This window comes from Ciona robusta, chromosome 8 (genome assembly GCF_009617815.1).
Source record: "Ciona robusta chromosome 8, ASM961781v2".
Lineage (NCBI taxonomy): Eukaryota > Metazoa > Chordata > Ascidiacea > Phlebobranchia > Cionidae > Ciona > Ciona robusta.
The window spans coordinates 2543468-2566097 of NC_143242.1; the positions used below are offsets into that span (position 1 = coordinate 2543468).

A 22630-nucleotide genomic window follows, 5' to 3' on the forward strand; every position below is an offset into this window, starting at 1 on the left:
GGTTTTAAAAATCAAACACATTTTGTGATAAAGAGTACCGTAAATATAAAAGGGAAAACATTACATTGGGTGCTTCCGCTCATTTTATGGTGTCGAAAGTGGAAAGTTTGTTTGGATTAGTTTAATCATTTACAGCACTGCTGAAGAATATGTTGTTTGATTGGTTGTTTAAACAGCACACGCCCACAAACTTATCTGACCGACTTTCAGTTCATAGTCAGAAATTCTACATAGGCGGTTATATTTAAAAGTGCAATTTGATTTTAAACTACACTGAATATTTACGATGACTTCCAGGTAAGATTACTGTTGTGCTGCGTTTAAATATCAAGTAACTTTACATATATTCCTTATGTTGTCTCTGCTCCAGAGTATTCCATGGTGTAAATAGAGTAGTTTGTTTTGTCCTGGTAATCGCGAACGTAAAACCTGCGGACTCGCGTATCAATATTGACACCATTAATTAGTGTTTAGTTGGGAAAATCCAAGTTTATTAACAGTTTCTGTGTATTAAACCATAAACTAGGAACAGAGAGTAAAAACGCAAGAAATGTATAGGTTTGTATTTATTTGATTGGATTTTCCACCATTACCTACCTGTTATACTTTGGGTTATCTATGTATTGTTAATAAATTAATATATTTGATAATGTTGCATTTAGCATTACCTATAATGAGGACATGCTCAGATGGTAAACTTTTTTTAAACAAAAGGCTTTGTATTGGTTAACTTTAAATAAGACCTTGACTCTCTGCTAATTTTATTTACCTTGTTTAGTTCAAATGAGGGTTACAGCACAGAAAAGGTCCGAGTATCGGCAGATTTTCTCAAGTCAAAGATGGGCAATGTAAAACCTAAAATTGGAATCATTTGTGGATCTGGACTGAGTGGTCTTGGAGAACTAGTGGAAAATAAAATAGTCATAAAATACAGCGAGATTCCTTCCTTTGTTGAATCTACTGGTATTTCTGATTGAATCTTACGAGTTGTATATTTTGTCATATTAACAAAATATACAAATGTAGAAACTTATATTTGCATTTAAATCAAAGTCAACACATTAAAATCACAATTATTAAAAAAAAAAATGATTGAAAAATATAATATATTTTAAAAGTTTGTGTTTAATTTTGTTTTTACTCATTATTTTTTTCCAGTGCCTGGTCACAAAGGCCAGTTAGTGTTTGGGCAAATAAGTGGAAAGGACGTGGTTTGTATGCAAGGCAGATTTCATCCATACGAAGGTTATCCTGGATGGGTGGTAAGTTATGTTAAGATTAAGTGTGATTTGTTTAATGCTCCAGTTCCAGACTGCAGAGTATGGCAGGTGCACGTGCGATTTTTTTACAGACTTTCGGTTATGCACGCCACAATTTGTCCTACGCACGCCAATTAATTAAACAAAGAAAAAAATACGTATTAAATAAGATTTCCTATTGTGGCTTGAAAATGTACATGCTTTGCACGCAAATTTTTAATGATAGCACGCGCGAACGCGAAAAATAACCGTCTTGCACGTGCGAGATCTCGTCAGGAACTGCCATACTTTGCAGACTGGCTCCAGTTTAGTCAGAGTGTGGCATGTTATATGGCATGTGGTGGTATCTCTATATATAACTTATATGTGGTAACTGTGTATACAATGGTGCAGCCACGGGGGGGTTCGGGGTCGTGATCCCTCTTTTAAACCAAAAAAAAAAATTTTTTTTTTAAATTAAAAAAAAAAATTTGAAAAAATTTTTGATTAAAACCCCCCCCCCCATATTTTTTTCTGGTTGCGCCACTGTGTGTATACATAGGCCTATATTGATGTAAATATAGACCAATGCATATATGTGAAGTAAATAGAGGGATACATGTCAACGTCCTAATGGTTTATAGGCATTATAAAAGTATGCTGTGCAAACGGAATGTTTGAAGTTGTTATATAACTGTCATTAATATGAACAAAGTACACAATAATCTTGAAAGTAAAACTCATACGTTACATATGTAATAAATTTTATCTTTCATGATTTATAGTCTTGTGTTTCATTTATAATTCATTTAACCGGACAATCGGACATGTAAGAAAAAAACAATTATTCACCATAAGTGGTAACTTATAAGCAGGCATAAGATATATAAAACGGAACACATGTGTTATAACGACTGTCTTTTCCCACCAGGCAAAGATAAAATACAAAAGTTACATTTACTCTTGTAATACCCTAAAATCCATATTTTTTTTAAGGTTGGATTCCCACTTCGTGTAATGAAACTTATTGGAATTCAGATGGTTTTGGCCACTAATGCTGCTGGTGGAATAAACCCAGAGTTTAAAGTTGGGGATTTCATGCTGATTAAGGATCACATTAGTTTTACTGGACTTGCTGGTTACACCCCACTGGTTGGTCCAAATGATAGCAGGTAAAAATACTAGAGTAAAATCTGAAAGACCTGAATTGTGTATGTCAGCCTGTCTGGGATTATTCAACTTATTGAAGTTCACCCCCACCAACCCCCAACAAAGATCCTAACAAAACTCGCGCCTCCCTTTTTTTAAAATTTTTATAATACATGTTACACTTTTCTTTATTGTTTTTCACGCCCCCCTTATGAGTCTTACCAGTTTACAGTTAAATTAAAAAAGTTTGATTAAAAAACGTTTTTTGTTTTCCATGCATTAACACTTTGGAAAAATTATATTTTCAAGTTTTGCTGCATGGCAAACAAAACAATAATCTGTAATGTTTTTGTGCCAGAGATCTGTCCTTGATAAAAGTATTATGTCTGGTAGCTGTAGAACAGTTATCGTTAATTTGCAAATTGTGCTTTAAAATGAATTGTTCCCTAAAATACAACAAACAACATCTTTATTTAGTTTTGGACCAAGATTCCCTCCCATGAATGATGCATATGATAAAAACTTAAGGACACTATTCAAGCAGTGTGCGAGTGAGTTAGGATATGATGACTTCATGAGAGATGGGGTGTATTGCAATGTATTTGGTCCTTCATATGAAACTATTGCAGAGTTGAGGTTATTGCTTAAACTTGGTGGGGATGCTGCAGGTAAGTGTATTGTTCATTTTCACATTCTTTGCATTAATTAATTTACTGGAAAACAAATACAGTTATATAGAATGACATGTTTTTGCTTATATTGCTGAAGGGTGCTTGTTAATGTTGTTAAAACATCTTAATACAGTAGACCGATCCAGTTTAAAATTTGTTTTCTTTGCAGGTATGAGCACTGTTCAAGAGGTAGTGACAGCACGTCACTGTGGTATTAAAGTGATTGCCTGTTCGCTTATCACAAACGAATGTATATTAGAGTATGATACCGACAAAACCGTTTGCCATGACGAGGTGCTGCAAACTGCCAATGACAGGGCACATCAGATGCAAACTTTAGTGGCAAAGTTTATTGGGAAGTGCTGAAACTTGAGCAAGCCCAATATGCTTTACTAAGGCTCGCTTAAACACAAGCTTCTATAATGAAATATTTACCCAACGTATTTGGCTTATTGTATCTTTTTTGCTAACAAGTTCCTTTTTTTGCTAACAAGTTCATCTTTGCAATATGAACTACTTGCTTTTGCTTCTGCATACGTTATCCTATAATCGTCTTGTGATCTGCAGTTTTTACCGAATTTTGCTTCATGTGGTGTGTTTATCTATGTATGACATGACTGGGCCAAAATATAAAGTTCCAATACAAAGTGCAAATGTATTTCCAATTACTCACAGTAAAACTATTCAGAATAAGGTACAAATTCACCAGGAGACTTGACAAATATTGCACAAGACACCACTATGATTATCATACTACTGTCACTATAAGCTGGCAACAGATGATTGGCAACTTTCTACAAAGGTGCAAACAGAACTTCATACGTATTACATCAATATGACAGAAAATATTACAGACACTAACAAAGGTTGCCCTTTATGGCACATTTAGAGTGGCGTTTAAATCATGCACTGCATGTTTCACGCTCATTTTCAGCAACCTCCGATAAAGAAGTGGAATTATTTTCATTGTGACCACAGCAGTTACTGTTATCATCAGTTTTATCAACTGTTGGGTTATTATTTGCACACAAATCCGGCATAACATCTTGTAAAGACAAATTCTCAAACGAGCCGGACACATTGGCAGCCTCTACATTGTTCAACACATCAGTATCTGTCACAGGCTGCTCAAAATCTTCCACAGTATTATCCATATCGATCGGCACATTACTGAAATCAACACCCTTCCCTTTATGCTCTGTGTGCAGTGGTGTCTTATCAGTATCAGAAGTAAATTCACAGCCATTACCTGAAGGTTCATAAACAAAAATTACAAGAACAAAGCAAATTGCTAGATCAGGGTAAAATTTATGGAACTTACAGTTAAAATATCTAATTGCTAATAAATCAACTTACTCTGAACATTCCAGAGTCCACCAACTTCTAATGTTTTTAATTTCTTCTCCAAGTCAGAAACTCTTTGACCTAAAATTCTAAACAAATAATGATTTTAAGTATTCTGTGGTGCTGCTATAGTTTGTTTCACTGTATGTTGTGTACGGGTACATAAATTCAATTAATTTACTCTTAAAATACAGAAATACCTCTCTGCTAAAATGCCAATATACAGCAAAAATGCTTTAAAGGCACCTATGTAACCATGTTATAATCTCTGTTGTTGTTCGGTCACACAAGATAAATAGGTAAGCCAATTAGGTGTAGCATGTTTAACATGTGGTTTACTCACTTATTTGTGCTCCTTAAATGATGCATTGCAAGGTTTTTATCATTGATGGTTTCCAGTAATGCGGAAACTATAGATTGTAAATCAGCAACTTGTTCAGGTGAATTGGTGTTAAAACCTGAACATATACTGTGTTTAGAATTACCACATATATTACTGTTATACGGTATATTTGCGATAAAACATGTTAAAATATAAATTCCTAACACGCCAAAACAAACGATTATGTCGCACAAGAACTTGGGTATTCCTTGATATATTACGTTATCTAAAGCCCAAAGCTGCCGTGTTAAAGGTTACGAAAGCTTTTACGAGCTGCGGTCTTTTGATCTGAATTTCGTTGGAAAAATACCCGATTAAAAATTCACAGTAACATCTGAATGTTTTTGTTGTGATCATACCAATATACTATCAGTGCAAAACACCCGTACGGTAAAAGTTGTAATTTCATTTATTAATGGTCAATTGTATGTGTTATCAGCTATTTGAAGATGAACCATGTAATATGGCAATTAAACTAACATTTTAAGTAAATATGAAACATCAGACCTTTCAATAACATTTGCTTAAGTTGCTTGGGGGATACCACAGTGCCCGCAGACCTCAGATTTCCCAACTTTATCGACTCATCTCCTCCAGTCTTTTTCGAGATAAGGATGGACTAAAAACAACAGATCAGTCACGGCAAATATATCATCATACACGACTTGTTTGCGTTACAAATCAACAGCGCTGGTGCAACAACGCAGAGTAATGAGGTTGATAACAGAAATGCTTCAGGAGTCAGTTTTCAAAATTACAGCCTAATGAGACCAGGGTACTTGATTTTCAATGTTTAAAAGTGTGAAAATTTTCTAATTAAGCTTGTTCTGTTATTTTATGTCTATTGTGTGAATAGTTTATACAGAATAAAAAGTGCTTTAAAATATGTTCTGTTAGATAAAATGTGTCTTGAGTTGAATATGAGATACCGAATTGTGAAAATTACCTTGTATTTGTTAACTTGGGTGTGCAGAGTGTTTTTCTCCTTTTGACACTGACTGATGCGTTCTTGTAAATACCTGACGAAAAGAATTTTTCATTTGTGTACGCTAAAGTAAACAAATATTTATTTAATACACAACTTAAAACTTGTATTAATCATTTAGACTGGTCTGCTATGTTCAAAATAAACAAAACCAAAGCTCCATATCATGTGCAGAAACAGGATGTTCAGAAACGTCCTATTGAACCAATGTCCTGATAAACTTCCTTTTGGCCAAATACACAAGGATGTCCAGATAAAAAAGACCAATATTTATCTTATCACAACAACCTACTTATTCTCCATGCAAAGCGCATCAATGTCGACAATCCTGCTTTTATCTCCAGACAACACATTGGATAATTCCTTGTTCAACCTTTCCCCTTTCAATCTATACATTTCAGCTTCTTGCTTTGCTTCCATGGTAACTTCTACTTGACACATGTACTCTTTATGCCAGTTTTCACCCTGATTTAACAACAAAAGTTACAGAATAAAGACATATAATGTTAATATGCCTCCTTCCCCCTTATTTACACTTTTTTAAAGTGTAAAACACCCCTTTAAAAAAATATTGCCGAAACCCCACAAACGGAAGATTATTTTTGAATGTTAAGGTATTGGTAATGACAAATTTCACTTTGAACAATGAAAAAATTGCAAATCATCTTCAGCTCTGCACTTCAGTTGCTTTGTTGTCGTTCCCTTTGCATAGATTAATTGTGAGCTTGCTATCTTGGGCAACCTGTATGTGGTTGCCGAAGACGTCGTTCACAGACAGAACTTATTTTAACAAAAACTTAAATTACATAAATTAAAAAATATCAAAAAAATTTAAAAGATCACATAATCACCTGCTGTTGAGCTTGTTCAAGTTCCGATACTAATTTCTCCCGCTCATGTAATGGAAAATGTCTTGCACCAATTCCTTCATCACCAATTCTTTGTCGTGCAAATTTTTCTCGGAGTAACTGAATACAAATGTTATATGAGTATTGACCAAAAAGTTATACATGTCGTATGATAGAATTATGTCCAGATACTAATTTCAATGATTCAGGTCTGGAGTTTTGAAATTTTGAATTTGACCTTAATAATGTCCACAAATTTATTTTCGGACATTTCATTGTTACACCATGGGTATTAAAAATATAGTTGTTTCACCTTGATATCTCCAAGTGCTTCATTTAGTTTCTGTTGCAACATCTCACTGTGTCTCTGATGACCCAACTTTTGATTCTTTGTATCACGCAGAACTCGAATCAGTTTCGCTTTATCACTCAGCATTGCAAAGTCTGCCTGCTGCCGCTTTAAAGCCTGTAAAAGAGTTCACAACATAAAAATAGTGCAGATTTTAAAAAGAAGCAAAATGTGATACACACTCAAAAAATATGACAGCAGTCAGCATTTTAACAGATTAGTATAGTAGCAAAATTGAAAAAAATATCAGCTCTGTGAAATTCTGTTATGAAATTTTCTTACTTGGCATCGTTCTTGTAGTTTCTCTGCCATCATCTTAAACTGATCTCGCTCTTTTTGCGCTGTTTCCAAATCTTTGGAGATGATCAGCAGAGCTTCACTTTTGCTTTGCAGTTTTCTCTTGAATATCTGATGCTACAGAAACATAAACACGTTTTAAATATGTATTAACTACATTTTTAAGGTTTATAAAGTATTCAATTAGAATAACACGCCCTGATGAAACTTTGTTTCCATGCATAAACAAGAAGTTTTTACCTCTGCGATAAGTGCTTGCCATTCTGGATCATTTCTTTCACGTCTAGACATTGTGAATACTGGTTAAAAATAAGCACCACATCAGCAGATCAACAAGTACTACTCCCAACACCTAAAGAGAAGTAACAAATCAATGTGTATAAACATAATAAATCTTATTTTATTTATTCTGTGATGTGTTTTGAGGTAATACATTCTACAACTTTACATGTATAGTTTTAACTCCCACTATATCATATTAAATTACAATGAATACATACATAACTTTAATATAAAATGTTTACGGTTTGAAACAACAACAAACAAAATTTCAAAATCGTGACCAAAGTCGAAACGTAAATAAATTGCAAAACTGCTTGTGCGCATGGAAATAGCATATTTATAGGGAGCTAAGTTTCAATTTCATGGTCGGTGAATAGAAAGTCATTTCTGAGGTTAATGTATTATTTGAAATATTTTAATTTGTGTTTCAACCAGTGACATTACGGATGCTTCTCGCTTGACTCCTCGGTTTATTGGTCACATATTAATTTTCGTTTTTTATGTATAGCCGAAAATTTTTACGACACACGGGACCACTAAATTGGAGTAGTCGCTGTTAGATTTTTTGCCCAATAACACATATGCATACAAAGTAGTGCAGGGCCCGTAACCCCTGGGTTAGACCAAAGGGTTAGACGTGGGCGCGGTAAGCACTAAGTACCATGCACTGGCATACGAAATGAGATGCTTAAATGTGATCTAAACCAGAGCTATAGAAATATTCATACGGTGTTTATACGACTCTGATCTAGACCAAAGTCCATAGAAATAATTTATATGGTTCTTGGTTGTAATGAATATACTAAAAATTGGAGTAGTCGCTTACCGGCGACGTGGTATAGTGGTTAGCGCGCCTGCCTGTAACCCAGAGGTAATGGGTTCAAGGCTCGACGCTGCTACCATTGTTGGCGTATGTGTCCTTGTCATTGTTGGCGTATGTGTCCTTGGGAAAGACAAGGACACATACGCCAACAACGGCAATTGCTTCAACCCAGTGGTCACTAAAAAGGTCTAAATTATCAGCCATACATAAAAAATACAAAAAAATCCCCCAAAAGGCAAAAATAATCACCCACAAAGTAACATACATATGGTAACTCGTAAGCTGGCACGAGGTGTTAAACCCGTGTTATAACGACTGTCGTTTTCCGGCCACGCGAGGATAAAGTAAGTTACATTCATTACTGTAATAATTCATTACAATCTGAACGCACAACCAGTTTCAAAAAAAACGAAAACTGCCTCTGATAAATTCCCGCGGAATCGAACCGCTGTAGTAAAACAAATCCTAAAGTCTTACCCAACTGACCGTTTCTTGTTTCTGAAAGACTAAAGAACATACACCAATCGCTAACTTATTACCTTCCTATCAAAGTTGCAGTGTTTGTGCCCTTTTATTGGCGATTTGCTCTCTTTTTTAAAGAGTGAACACTTAAAGTAAGTTTTAGCCAAGGGAAAGTCCCGAAGTAATCGTAGTTTTTTTTACAAAGTGCGAGAAGATAAACTTTACATTACGATAATTTGTGTGAAGGCGATTACCACCGTACCAATTAATACATCCATATTAATATGAGTTTTCTAAAGACGATACAACAAAGTCTCTCCAGCCTTATTACCACTTTGACCAATCGTAAATCTACAACGCCAACGGATCTACATGAACAGGATTTCGAAAATTTTCTAACTTGGTTTCACTCAATCGAACCACAAAAAGGTAAAATTCATAATTCAATCTCACACTATTTGCATCTACTTTTTGGCGGTGTTAGAATTTAAGCTTGTTTATTGTTTACATTATAGCCTTGTACTGGTATGGTGGACTTCCTGTCACACATTGTTAACGCGCACACTATTGTATTATATAGTGGGGTGGGGGAAGATGGGACACCTTTAGCACAAAATATACTGGTCGTGTTTTAAACAATTAACAATGGTCTATGAAAGTCGCGAGGGAAAGGTTTTATAATTCTTTGAATGTTCTTTGTTTGCTACCAAAATGTACGAGAAAGTAGAATGAAAAGGTGTCCCATCTTCCCCCATCCTACTAAATTGCAAAACATAATATTTTACCTCTATTTAGTATATTTATTAACCTTATATATTTCAGATGATTTTTCTCTACCTAGTCAATGCCAATTGCCTGCAGACACTTCCAGCCATTCCATAGCTTCAACTAAGGAATTCAACACAATTAATGGAAAAGTGACCACTTTGTTTGAAAGTCATGGCTTAATTGACCACTATGTGTATTTTGAACAAAAAGGTTTTGAAATATTATGCAAATTGTGTTTTCTTATCCATATGTATATATATTATATATGTTAGTACAGGATTGTAAAAGTTGTAAATCCGGACGGTGATCGTTTAATTTTATTGAAAATCGGACGTAATATGTTTTACGTGCGTCTGTCACCCAAGCTACCAAATCTTGTTATAAAGCGTATTACTGAATATCACCACGACACCACAGTCTAGTACGGGCGCCTGTGCGATAAAAACCGTTGTTAAAGCTGCGATCTAATGTTTTATGTTAGTCGCGTGTTCGTAATAATCAGCTAACGAAGTCGTTCGAGTAACAAACATTGCCGTGCTGCAATTTGACATTTTGCGCTTAATTATTACGTCACATGTCTTATTGCAACATAACTATTAACTATGACGTTTCATTACGTAACAATCGAAAGGAATGCCCACTGCCCAACGAACCACGAGATCGAAACATCGTGTATGAGCGTCACATTTTTATGCTCTGCGCCGCCGTAGGAAATAAAGAAAGACGCATGCGGTAGCATACATTCTACACCTAACAAACGAAGCAATCGTTGTGAATTTATTCTCGTGACAAGTGACGTAATGAACGTAATGTATTACTGAATATCACCACGACACCACAGTCTAGTACGGGCGCCTGTGCGATAAAAACCGTTGTTAAAGCTGCGATCTAATGTTTTATGTTAGTCGCGTGTTCGTAATAATCAGCTAACGAAGTCGTTCGAGTAACAAACATTGCCGTGCTGCAATTTGACATTTTGCGCTTAATTATTACGTCACATGTCTTATTGCAACATAACTATTAACTATGACGTTTCATTACGTAACAATCGGAAGGAATGCCCACTGCCCAACGAACCACGAGATCGAAACATCGTGTATGAGCGTCACATTTTTATGCTCTGCGCCGCCGTAGGAAATAAAGAAAGACGCATGCGGTAGCATACATTCTACACCTAACAAACGAAGCAATCGTTGTGAATTTATTCTCGTGACAAGTGACGTAATGAAACTCTGGTTCTCGTGCGGTGCCAACGAACGATGTTTTTTGGCTTCTGTCCAAGCTCGGCCGGGAAGATACTTTGTAATATCATATTACAATTTGCGTTGGTTCCAATTTACTGATAGCGTCGCTCCTCGCTCTTATATTTGCACCAATTAAAATTCACATAAACGCAATTTACCTGCATTTATTAAAGTTTAAACTATTCTTGGTTGCTTGCTTAAAATTATATCGGGAATAAAACAATTATATGAAATATAGGAAGCACATAAACCACAATTGTTTTCTAAAATTTTATTAGTTTATCAAAGATATTATGACGTAATCATCTTTACATTTTTAATCCACGATGAACGTGCGTAAAACTTTTCATTTGTTTCTACCGATTTAGATACGTCGTTTTAATAAATGTAATATCATTTTAAATTCACCACATAATGGTTCCATGTGACATGATTTGTGACAAAATTAGTATAGTAGGTGTTAGGAAAATGCATTTTTTTAATGTTTGCACGAACCGTTTCGTCATTTTAGCTATTCGCCGTGTTCTCGCAATGTAACCGATGCGGTTAAAATAGAGCGCACGTTTATGTCGTCAATAATTACGGAACAAAGAAACCAAAGAGTATATTGTCGGCCGAACGTAAGAAAGTTGATTTTAATATAAATAGGATTTATTTCTACTAAAAAAATCCGGACATTTTTCGACGATCCGGACGGTGACATTATCACTGAAAAAGGGGTATTTTTACAATCCTGTGTTAGTATATATATATATATATAGTATTAGTGAATTTTTATTCAGTTTTGTAACATTAATTATTTAAAAAATTTTCCCATTATTAATTTTGTTTTCAATTTTTTTATATTATTTACCTTCGTTAAACTTGTCACATGTGTAAGACAAACAACACTGAAAAATTTTGTTTTGTTCAGATGTGAGGGGATTTGAAAGCACAAACTCACTTTCTGTTGGTGACTTTGTCCAAGCAGAAGTTGAAAGAGACAACCAGCACAGTGGTTGGAAGGCAACTTGTGTTAGTTTAGCAAACAAGGAATCAGAATGGAATGAAGGAAACGCAACTTTCAGGTCAGAATGTATTTTTAATGAAAATTCCTTTTTCGGTGGTTTTGTCAAAAAAGTTAGTTTCAATTTTTGAACGACAGGAATAAATTTAAGTATCTTTCGTTAATTTTTGTTTCATACTCTAATGTATATACAAGTGTTTAAGTGTATCATTAGGATCATAGATCAAGATGTAGTCATGCTGCCTTGTTTGGTTTTTCAATTTGTTATATGTGTTTTTGGTGCCAAAATTGGAATTGTGCATTTTTTCCACTGACTGACAGTTTATTTCACCGCAGAACGCACACAATGCACGAGGATAGAGGGTCCATCATTGGTGTCATTACAAATCTTACTTATGATAAAGAAAGCAACAGCTTCACTGGTTGCATTGAAAGAGATGTAAAATTCAACAATGAGAATCTTTCACCCAAGTAAAAGGAACAATTTTTATTTGTTGAATTTTCCCTTGAGTATTTCGGACATTATGTTACCGCTACTCTGAAAAAGCTTCAAGTAATGTTAATTTGTGTATACCTTATTATCCTTGCAATAATAAGTTCAATAACACTGGTTATAACGGCGTTTTAACACTAATGTTCTGTCGTAAGCAGACATGAAGGATATCTGTTTAATATAATTCATGCCGCTGAGGAGTTACTGCATATGTAAATATGTCAATGCATTATTTTATTGTAAAGGTGATCATTTAAACACTGCATAAATAACCACTTGTTTAAAACAATTACCATTAAGTATCTTGCCTAAAAACACAATCACCCACAATGGTAGCAGGCTAAACCCTCAAACTTATTATCTGAAACAGTGCGCTAATCACTTTGCTGTGGCATTGGATATTTCTTTGCATCATTAGTTAAATTGTTCCCATTCATCTATAAATATATTCAATTATATTCTGTATGGGTGAGGTTCTTGAGGAGTCCTTGAGGTCCTGAGATTAAGGCCAGATTTGGTCCTTTACCCAAACACCCTTGTTCTTCCGAAATTGATGTGCTCACGATATCTATAAATATATATATAAAAAATTGATTAATATTATTGTATCACAGTTACATACCATGGCGTGGCGACTGGGTCCATGCAGAAGTCAGTGAGGGTAGCGTGGCAAACAACATACGACCTTTAAGAAGCAAACAGATCACAGGATCTGTGACTAGAGGGCCTAACAGAGACAGAAATGACACAACAGGTAAAATCTTTGAATTATACTAATAAACCATAGCTTTTTTTCTAGCTTGAATGTGTTTATTAATGAATGTAAATGTAACTTACTTTCTATTCCCGTGTGGCCAGAAAAATTAGTTTGCGTCGTAGTTTAGCCTCATATTTACCATGTTTTTCTTGGCCAGGTAGACTGTTTCTTACGAAATAGTACGGATTCATTGCATCATAATAGCAATTGTTTTGCCTGGCAATTAATTTCGACATATTAACAATTCACACGGCGATTATTTGCGTCATAATAGGGATTGACACATCTCATTTAGCATGTGTAAGAGGTTTAAAAGCACGCCTAAATGTTTGCTTTTTTAACTTTTACGTGCGTCGTATTTTAGCTTTTTGAACACCACTGTAATAACACTTTATTTTAGAAATTTTCGCGCCCCCCTTTCGAGTGTAACACGCCCCCCTAGGGGGGTGCACACCCCAGTTTAAGAACCACTGTTCTAGAATGTGAATCCTTTACTTTATGATATCACCGAATCATCACAGAGTCAGATACCTACTGAGTTAGCTAAGTAAAGACCAGTGCCAATGATGTTTTTAATAAATTTTAATTTTTTAGCATTTTAAGTTTATTTCATTTTTTTGTTAAAGGTGTAGTGAATGGAGAAATATGCTTTGAGGTTTATTCTTGCCAAAATCAATTTTATCCAAGAAGATTAGATCAAGTATCTGTTGTGGCTATTGAAAGCATGCAAGGTGGGTAAATTAAAAAATTACAGTTTTCTATTAAAAAATTCCCAGTTTTCAATCAAATTAAAAGTTCTCAGTTTTTAATTTAAAAAATGTTACTTTGAGGGTAATTAATTTTTTTGGATTTTTTATTTTTTTTTATGTATGGCTGATAATTTGGTCAACCCATTGGTGACCACTGGGTTGGAGCAATTGCAGTTAATTGTCTTGCCCTGAGACACATACGCCCACAATGGTAGCAGCGACAAGCCTTGAACCCATTACCTCTGGGTTACAGACAGGCGCGCTAACCACTTTGCCACGGTGCCGGATGTGTATATGTTTATTTGTTCATACCCGATAACAAGGTACCGTGCAAGTAACCTCTGTTGATGATTGTTTTTCTGTATGGCTGACATTTATGCAACCCCTAAGCGAAGTGACGACAAGAAACAAAACAGGGTCATTCCTTTATATTTCATATTTTTAATGTTTTATATTTTCAAGGCAAATACTCATGGAGAGCAACTGAGGTTAATTTGATCGGAAGATCTGATAGAAGAGGAGGTGGGGATGCGGGACATGCGAGGGGAGGGTGGGTTCTTCGTGGACATAGACCAGTAGAGTGAGTGTATCAGTCTTGTTTTTTTTTCAAGTCAATTTTTTAAACATTTTTTTCTAAAAAAAAGAGTCCATTTTACCAACATACAATATAAATATATATACGTATATTTTATACTGTGTTATAAAAGTAAATTATTGTTAGTTTTTACCTGAAGCCTTTATTCTACATTGCATTTATGAAAAAAAGATGAAAATTTCATTTAAATTTTTATAAAAAACAGTGCACCCCATTTAGTAAAGAAACAAGTGTCGTATTTTACAGTAATGACCGCCCTGCAAGTCTGCCGTCATTTCTGCCATCGTTTGCGATACCAGACACACTAAGGACTGCTGTCAATCAAGGTGGTGACATTCTGTCCACCAATCCAACACTGAAGCAACCGCTGTCATGTGATAATTATGCAGGTACCATATTCTGTTAGGTCAATTTTAAGAGGGTACAGACAGTTTTAAAAAATTTACTTATGCTGATCAACTGGATCTGGCTTTCTAAGTTTTTAAATTGCAAGTGGTTGGCTGTATTACCCCTGGACCCTAACATTGGGTTTCTGTAATTAATTTATCTTAATTATTCTTGCATGGCAGGTCAATGGCAGTTGTTATAACATGAGTGTTCTGTTTCATGCACCTTGTGCCCATCTACAAGTTCGCGCATGCCTGTAACCCAGAGGTTATGAGTTCAAGGCTCGGCGCTGCTACCATTGTGGGCGTATGTGTTCTTAGGCAAGACACTTAACGGCAATTGCTCCAACCAGGTGGTCACCCAGATGGGTTGTCTAAATTATCAGCCATACATAAAAAATTAGAAAAAATAATCACCTACAAAGTAAAATACATGGTAACTAGTAAGCTGGCACGAGGTAAAAAACCGTGTGATAACGACTGTTGTTTTCCGGCCACGCGAGGATAAAGTAAGTTACCTTCTTTCATTCATTCACATATGTAACTGTGTGGGTAATATTTTCACTTTTTTATGTATGGCTGATAATTTAAGCAACCCAAAAGGGAATGATGGGTTGAAATGGCAGATAACTGTCTTGCCCACTTACACCCATAATGGTATAACCACATACACCCATAAAGCAATAACCTTTGAAGTTGTATTCTATCAGCTTGTAAATGTTTAGTAGGTTGCAAGCTTATTCATAAAATCTGTTTATTTGTTCTTAAAAATTGAGGACCAGTTGTAGCCCACATTTTTTTATATTAGAGAGATTTTCGTGCCTTCTTCACTTGGAAGAACTATCTGCCGAAAAAGAGATTCAATCTTTTCAGTTGACCAATATATCCTTATCACGCAAAGGAAAATTCTTAACACTTAATGTACCGGGAATTTTGGATGGGAAACCAAGTCTACATATAGGTTTTATAATAGGGTGGGAGAAGATGGGACCTTTTCATTTTTTTTCTCATTTCATTTCGTAATAAACAAAGAAAATTAAAAAAATTATAAAATCGTACTCTCACGACTTCCATAGACCATTGTTAAGTAATTAAAACACAATCAAGATATTTTGATAATATGTGTTAAAGGTGTCCCATCTTTCCCCGCAGTACTATATACCAATTCTAAATATTAGTTAAAATTATTTTTGCTACACAGTTTTGTTTTGAATAGATTATATTGTATTTCGTAATTTGCAAGTGTGTGCTTGAGGTGTATAAAGTTACCACAATACCAAATGTTGTCACTTTTTTAAACTGGTAATATAAGTGAATGTAAATTCATAGGTAAAATAAGTTGTTCTGGAAAGTGGTGAGGTGACAATAGATTCTCTTTTTCATTAAAAATTATTTTTTTTTGTATTGCCTATATAAAAGTGTTTTGGCATAAATTAGTTATGTAAAATTTTCTTTGAATTAAATCTATGATACAGGTGACATTGTGATTCTACGTGATCCCGTGAATCCTACATCTCATCCCGAGCATCACGGTTTCATCCATCATATTATGAGCGACACAGAAGACCTTCTGCTCAAGTTTCATGACCGCCTTCATTCAAACTTTGACGAAGAGGACAAATATGTCGCCTCATTTACATATAGTAGGACACCATATAGAAGAGCTCATCTGGCAGTCAAGGTAATGTGTAATATTTGTCCGGCTCCGTAGCACAGTTGGTTAGAACGCATGTCTCTGACTCTAACCAAGAGGTAATGGGTTCAGGGCACTTCGCTGCTACTATTGTAGGTGTATGTGTCCTTGGGCAAGACACTTAACGGCAATTGCTCCAACCCAGTGATCACTAATGGGTTGTCCAAATTATCAGTCACAAATAAAAAATAAAGAAAAAGTCCCCCAAAAATAATTACCCACAAAGTAACATACTTGGTAACTCGTAAGCTGACCTTGGGTGTATAAAACAATACACCCATTTTTAATGACTGTCGTTATTCTGCCACGTGAGGATAAATTAAGTTGCATTCATTCATTCAATATATGGGTTAACAGCCCAATAATGACCAATATTCAAAAACCTGCTACACCTTACAGTTTAAAGTAGTACAAATTTCAATTGTTAAATTCAATAAATTGTAGCTTCTGTTCTGGTTCTTTTTACACATTTCTCTAGTTTCAATAAAGTCTGCTGTGATTTTCGAAATTATTCTTTAAATAGTAACTAGAGTTTATCAAAAATTTCATATTACATTAAATGAACCTACTCTTCTATTCATAGCACGCCAAGCAGAAATTCAACAGCGAAATTTTATTTTCATCCAAATCTGGCAACATCAGCACAAGAAAACCACAAACTGAAGTATTTCTCATTGACCATGTAAGTTATAAAACATATTTTTTGAGAAAAATCTCATTTTATGAAGATTACATACTTAATCATTGCAATTCAAGTCGAATTTCCTATAAAGAACGCACATTTTAATTCATTTTTAACTAATATCCTCTTTTTGGCAAAAGTGTAACTAAAGGTTTAAATATTGTTGTAACTGATTAAAACTTATCAAATGACTTTTATATTTTGGCAGATATCTGGATATGGTCACTTTTTCAACCCATCATTGAATGAGAGACAGCAACAAGCTGTGGAAAGAATTCTACACGGGGTAGCTCGCCCTAAACCTTATATCCTGTTTGGACCGCCTGGAACTGGTAAAACTGTAAGTGCTGAAATGAAATAGAAAAAAACTTATATAGCAGGCATTTATCATTTCAACTGCATTTTACTAAATATGTAGTTTCCTAAACCTAGAGACCTATAATGTGCCTATTACCACTTTTAACTACATTACAATGAAAAAGAAGCAATTTATTGCATATACATATGTAATTAGGTGTGCTCTAATTTTTAATACCTTTTTCTACAATAGTTTCATATTTAGTTTTAAAGGCATAATATATAACATAACTATACACCAATACTCAATATTTATTGATGTCATAAATTTTGACTTTAATTTTTAATTAAAAGTATTTGATGGCAGGTGACTGTAGTTGAAGCGATATTACAAGTTATCCAACACCTCCCATCGAGTCGTGTTCTTGTGTGCGCTCCATCCAACAGTGCAGTGGATTTACTTTGTGAGAGGCTTCACCTCAGTGGGAAAGTAGATTCAACTACAATGGTCAGATTCAATGCATTCAGGAGACCAAAGCAGGTGTGTGGAACAGATTATTTTAAAGGTATTGTTTGTTGGTTGAGGTAAGATGGTTCATGTTTTTAAACTGTTTTATCGTCCTGTTTCTGTATCTTTACATAATTATGCAGCATCCAAAGAGAGTTAATAGTTGGTAAATACATCTGTACATGATTAGGAAATATGGGATATTATGTGATAACGATCCATTTTACCCCAAAGGTCAAACCATAACGGGTGTGGCAGCTGTTAATTTGGTTGTATCCAATTAATTATGAGATGGTTTTAATTACACGTTTCACTTTATTTAGTTTCAATGTTGTTTATAACTATATAATATATCTAATGTCTAAGAATAATAAATGAATTCACCATCCCTTTCTCATAAGCCTGGCCATTCACGTGCTAAACATCCCAAATAAATGTGAATTAAAATCACAGATAAAAATATTTTAGTACAAGTTGAGATATAAGCCAATTACTCCTGTACTCTAAAGTCTTTAGCTACTAAACTGATTAACAATGGGCATTAGATAATAGATTGATCTCAACCAAGGTTTGATTTTCAAATTAATATCTATTTTTTTAGTTAACATGGTTTCCAAACCGGCAATGCCAACGTATTTATATTTAGGCAATGCCAACAGTGGTGCAGGAATATTGTCACCCTTATGAAGCAATGAGAGCCACAGCTCGATACAGAATAGTTCTCACAACTTGCTGTAATGCTGGAAACTTCTACACACTGCAGTTGAAATCGGATCATTTTAGCCATGTGTTCGTGGATGAGTCAGGACAAGCCAACGAACCAGAATGTTTGGTGCCAATAGGTCTGGCCGCTAAAGGACAGGTAGGAATTGTGTGTGTTGGTTTGTTTGTATGTTAAGTTAGGTTTCATTCCATACAAGTCCGGCGCCGTGGCAAAGTGGTTAGCGCACCTGCCTGTAACCCAGAGGTAATGGGTTCAAGGCTCGTCGCTGCTACCAATGTAGGCGTATGTGTCATGGGGCAAGACACCTAACGGCAATTGCTCCAGCCTAGTGGTCACTAATGGATTGTCGAAATCACACAAGGATAAAATATGTTACATTCATATACAGTTAGTACAGCTTTTTGATGTTTTGTCTGTATGTGTTATGTAGCAATATAACAATTTGTATGCCACATGTAGCATGTATGTCCTACAATGCTTTTATTGTATTTTATGTGTATATAACGATAAATAATATGTTCAAATTTTGTTTAAAATTAAATTAATGAAATGACTTATATAGCGACTGTCGCTTTAAAGTTAATTTCCGTCTGTTACAAAAGAAACAAAACAAAGGGTTTCATTTATCATATTAAAATTTACATCAATAGATTGTATTGACGGGTGACCCCCAACAACTGGGTGCTGTCCTCAAGTCTTCGTATGCACAGCATTATGGCTTGGGTATTTCACTTCTTGAAAGATTAATGCAAATGAAAGAATACACAAGAGATGATGATACACATGAGGAAGGATATAACCCGCTTTTGGTATTTTGCATATATTTAAAATTTAGATTAATGTGTTTCAATGTAATGTGTTTTATTTTATGTGGTGAAGTACTGCAGTGTGGCACACCATGGGACTTAAGATTTAGGCCAGAGTTGGCCTGTTATCTCAACACCCAATGTGATACTGCATAAACCTCATCAGATGTTGAAGCCTACTGCTATTCTGTGTACAAAAATCCCAATAACCCCCACTGTTCCAACGACAGTCAAACTGTCAAGTAAACTAAAGATTCCTCTTTTTTAAAAAAAGAACCGTGCTAATATTTTACAATGTGACATAAAAAGTTATTATAGTAAGAAGTTTTAATTCCCACTTTTGCATTGAATGAATGAATGTAACTTACTTTATCCTCGCATGGCCGGAAAACGAACAGTCGTTATAACACGGGTTTAACACCAGCTTTTGAGTTACCATGCTATTTTTAGGTGACAAAACTTGTAAACAATTATCGTTCTCACCCCGCACTTTTAACCCTGCCATCGAAACTATTCTACCATGATGAACTGAAGGTATTCTTGTGAATTATCTATGAAATATGCATTGATAAAAAACAATTAAATAGTGGATTGGTTAAGATGGTCCATGGTTTATTCACTTGTATCGCCCATTTGGTAGCAAATAAAGAATATTTACAAAATTATGTAACCTTATCATGACTCTAAAAGAGCTTGGTAATTGTTAAAAACATGATTAGGAAATATGGGATATTAATATTCCAACAGTAGGCCTACTATTTCAAAAAAAAATAATAAAAAACAAATAAAAAATTAGCCAATATATATATATTTTTTTTTGCCAATAATTTTCACAGCATTACTCATTAGGCATGTGCAGATCCTGAGGTTCGCGAAAGCTTGTGTGCTTGGAAGAAATTACCAAACAAAACATTTCCAATGTTGTTTCATGGAGTAGTGGTAAGTTAGAGTTATGCAGGGAATCTTTTATCAAAATTATCAAAGCATTTGGTATTTTAAAGCATGTTGTATATTATAATAATGTTGAAACATGCTTTTTACTTATACACTCTTTTGTAAAATGTTTGATTATTTTCTTATGATATTTAGTAGTAATGGACAAACTAAGCCCTGATTCCCAGTCTATTTTATCTGTATCATTGTAAATGCTTACCCTTATAGATATACATTCTTTTTAACTTTTAAAATGCAGAGAGGCATAAAAACTTAAACTTACATTTCTGTGAAACAATTCTAACTTACTGGTTTATAATGTTTACTAATTAATGCAGTGTAGAAAATTCCATGGTGGGCCCGTCCACCTTGGGTTTGATACCTATGAATGAATAAATGAATGAATTTTACTTACTTTATCCTCGCCCGGCTGGAAAACGACAGTCGTTAGACTCGTTGTAACACGAGTGTACAGCTCGTACCAGCTTACGAATTACTAAGTATGTTACTTTGTGGATGATTTTTTTCATTTTTTATGTATGGGCTTATTGAACAAAATTACATTTATTCCAGGGTACACAGCTCAGAGAAGAGAGAACTCCTTCATGGTTTAACCCATCTGAGATAGTTCAGTTGACAAGGTATGTCAAACTGCTTACTTGTGAGACAAATATGGTGGGTGCTGCATCTGGTATTGGTGTGATTACTCCATATAAGAAACAAGTGGAGAAGATACGACTCATGTTTAAAGCATTAAGTGTTGAAGGTGTCAAAGTAAGCTTCTCCTTTAACATTATTTTGATGTTGCCTAATGCTGACTACTGCGTTTTTATTATACTGTTGTTAATTCTCTACACCCTCTGATAACCTTTTTTTTAAAAAAAAGATTTTAAACTAAAAAAATGTAAATTTTTTTAACAGATTTTAAGCTAGTTCACTTTCAAAAATCACTAAACGAGTTATATACCACCAATAGCTACCAACAAAGTTACATAAATGATAACTCGTAAACGGGAAAGAGGTGTATAAAACAGACAGCCACCTTACAACGACTTTTATTTTCCGACCACATCAAGATAAACAAGTTGCGTATATATGTATTGTTTTCCATAATTCACTCACTACAAAATATAAATAAATGAATGTAAAATACCAAATACATATAACAACATATGTACAAGTAATGTTCCAACCAATAAATCAGTTATAACCAGTTCAATCCAACCATACACACTATAGGTTGGTTCTGTTGAGGAGTTCCAGGGCCAAGAGAGAAAAATCATCATAATATCAACTGTGAGGTCACAAACAGAAACAACCAATGAGGATTTCTCACTCAGTGAGCACGACTGCCTGCCCACACTACTTGGTTTTGTTTCAAACGCAAAGAGATTTAACGTCGCAATAACTCGTGCTCAAGCTCTATTGATAGTAATTGGAAATCCATTTTACCTTGCAAAGGTGATCATATTATTAAATACATAGTAACATACATGGTAACTCGTAAGCTGGCATGAGATGTATGAATACCTGTGCTACTAAGTAACTTGCATTCATTAATTTATTTATTCATTAATAGGAACTTAGTTTAGGTTACAAAAGCATTAATTAAATTAGTGTTTTCAAGCTTTTTAGAACAAATTTATTGGGCAAGTTATAAAAAAAACTGTTTAGTCTTTTACTGAAACCTGTTCAGATTTAAGTGGAAAATAGGCTGAAATACATTTTACCAGTCTTTTTATAATTGATGTATTTCCAAATTACATTGTACCGGTCCTTGTTATGTAATATCTCGAACTAATTTTAATACAAACTTTGTTCTATAGGATCAATACTGGAGATCCCTGCTTAGATTGTGTGTCAACAATGAAAGTTACGTTGGATGCGACATCACTAAACTATCGCTGCTACGCTGAAGCCATAATACCTGAAAAAAACATTTCATTTATTTTCATATTTTCGTTTCATAATACACACTGTTGGTGCTTTTTGTTACATACCATGCCAAAACACTGTAATACCACAGCATTTCGTTCTTACAGCATTTCTATAATATTTTACTATTTTGTTATGCTTTTAAGTATTCCATCAATTTTTTTCCATGGTGTTTAAAAATAATTATCTTCCTTTTTTTTTCTTTCTACAGTAGGATAGCCTGT

General features: G+C 34.6%; 3 protein-coding genes across 5 annotated transcripts; 2 read left to right on the forward strand and 1 right to left on the reverse strand.

The window, feature by feature from the left end:
* Positions 1-137: 137 nt before the first annotated feature.
* LOC149732241 (purine nucleoside phosphorylase-like) lies at positions 138-3712 on the forward strand. The gene is made up of 6 exons (XM_089883647.1): positions 138-297; positions 779-963; positions 1159-1262; positions 2235-2410; positions 2865-3055; positions 3228-3712. The coding sequence occupies exons 1-6, from the start codon at positions 287-289 to the stop codon at positions 3422-3424; spliced, it is 864 nt and encodes a 287-aa protein (XP_089739773.1). The 5' UTR covers positions 138-286; the 3' UTR covers positions 3425-3712.
* LOC149732242 (coiled-coil domain-containing protein 149-like) lies at positions 3700-8865 on the reverse strand. Of its 2 annotated transcripts, none has more exons than XM_089883624.1 (11): positions 8846-8865; positions 7504-7615; positions 7249-7380; positions 6931-7083; positions 6621-6737; positions 6062-6234; positions 5731-5803; positions 5292-5403; positions 4746-4860; positions 4415-4491; positions 3700-4256 (listed from the first exon to the last, which is right to left on the reverse strand). In XM_089883624.1, exons 2-11 carry the CDS (start codon positions 7552-7554, stop codon positions 3961-3963), a joined length of 1299 nt encoding a protein of 432 aa, XP_089739750.1. In that variant the 5' UTR covers positions 7555-7615; positions 8846-8865; the 3' UTR covers positions 3700-3960. The 2 variants fall into 2 exon arrangements, with proteins under 2 accessions (XP_089739750.1, XP_089739749.1); XM_089883623.1 differs by having other exon boundaries at positions 3700-4307; positions 8846-8864.
* Positions 8866-9009: 144 nt separating this feature from the next.
* LOC149732243 (RNA helicase Mov10l1-like) lies at positions 9010-22617 on the forward strand. 2 transcript variants are annotated; one of them, XM_089883589.1, is made up of 20 exons: positions 9011-9259; positions 9653-9808; positions 11756-11909; positions 12185-12319; positions 12956-13095; positions 13725-13829; positions 14310-14427; positions 14689-14831; positions 15637-15789; positions 16304-16509; positions 17105-17203; positions 17412-17543; positions 17868-18041; positions 18655-18870; positions 19383-19541; positions 19989-20072; positions 20388-20477; positions 21045-21245; positions 21711-21932; positions 22298-22617. In XM_089883589.1, the coding sequence occupies exons 1-20, from the start codon at positions 9115-9117 to the stop codon at positions 22385-22387; spliced, it is 2922 nt and encodes a 973-aa protein (XP_089739715.1). In that variant the 5' UTR covers positions 9011-9114; the 3' UTR covers positions 22388-22617. The 2 variants fall into 2 exon arrangements, with proteins under 2 accessions (XP_089739716.1, XP_089739715.1); XM_089883590.1 differs by lacking the exon at positions 15637-15789 and having other exon boundaries at positions 9010-9259.
* Positions 22618-22630: the final 13 nt, after the last annotated feature.

What these genes read in the sequence shown, in the direction of transcription:
- LOC149732241 (XM_089883647.1), top strand. An exon ending in AAGGTTATCCTGGATGGGTG is followed by an intron (nt 1,263 to 2,234) that starts GTAAGTTATGTT and finishes ATTTTTTTTAAG; the next exon opens with GTTGGATTCCCACTTCGTGT. An exon ending in GTTGGTCCAAATGATAGCAG is followed by an intron (nt 2,411 to 2,864) that starts GTAAAAATACTA and finishes ATCTTTATTTAG; the next exon opens with TTTTGGACCAAGATTCCCTC.
- LOC149732242 (XM_089883623.1), bottom strand. Translation starts at nt 7,554, where the DNA reads ATGTCTAGACGTGAAAGAAATGATCCAGAATGGCAAGCACTTATCGCA. An exon ending in GCGCTTTGCATGGAGAATAA is followed by an intron (nt 5,804 to 6,061) that starts GTAGGTTGTTGT and finishes TCTTTTCGTCAG; the next exon opens with GTATTTACAAGAACGCATCA. An exon ending in TGGACTCTGGAATGTTCAGA is followed by an intron (nt 4,308 to 4,414) that starts GTAAGTTGATTT and finishes ATGAACCTTCAG; the next exon opens with GTAATGGCTGTGAATTTACT.
- LOC149732243 (XM_089883589.1), top strand. Translation starts at nt 9,115, where the DNA reads ATGAGTTTTCTAAAGACGATACAACAAAGTCTCTCCAGCCTTATTACC. An exon ending in TGTGTATTTTGAACAAAAAG is followed by an intron (nt 9,809 to 11,755) that starts GTTTTGAAATAT and finishes TGTTTTGTTCAG; the next exon opens with ATGTGAGGGGATTTGAAAGC. An exon ending in GTCATGTGATAATTATGCAG is followed by an intron (nt 14,832 to 15,636) that starts GTACCATATTCT and finishes TTTTTATATTAG; the next exon opens with AGAGATTTTCGTGCCTTCTT.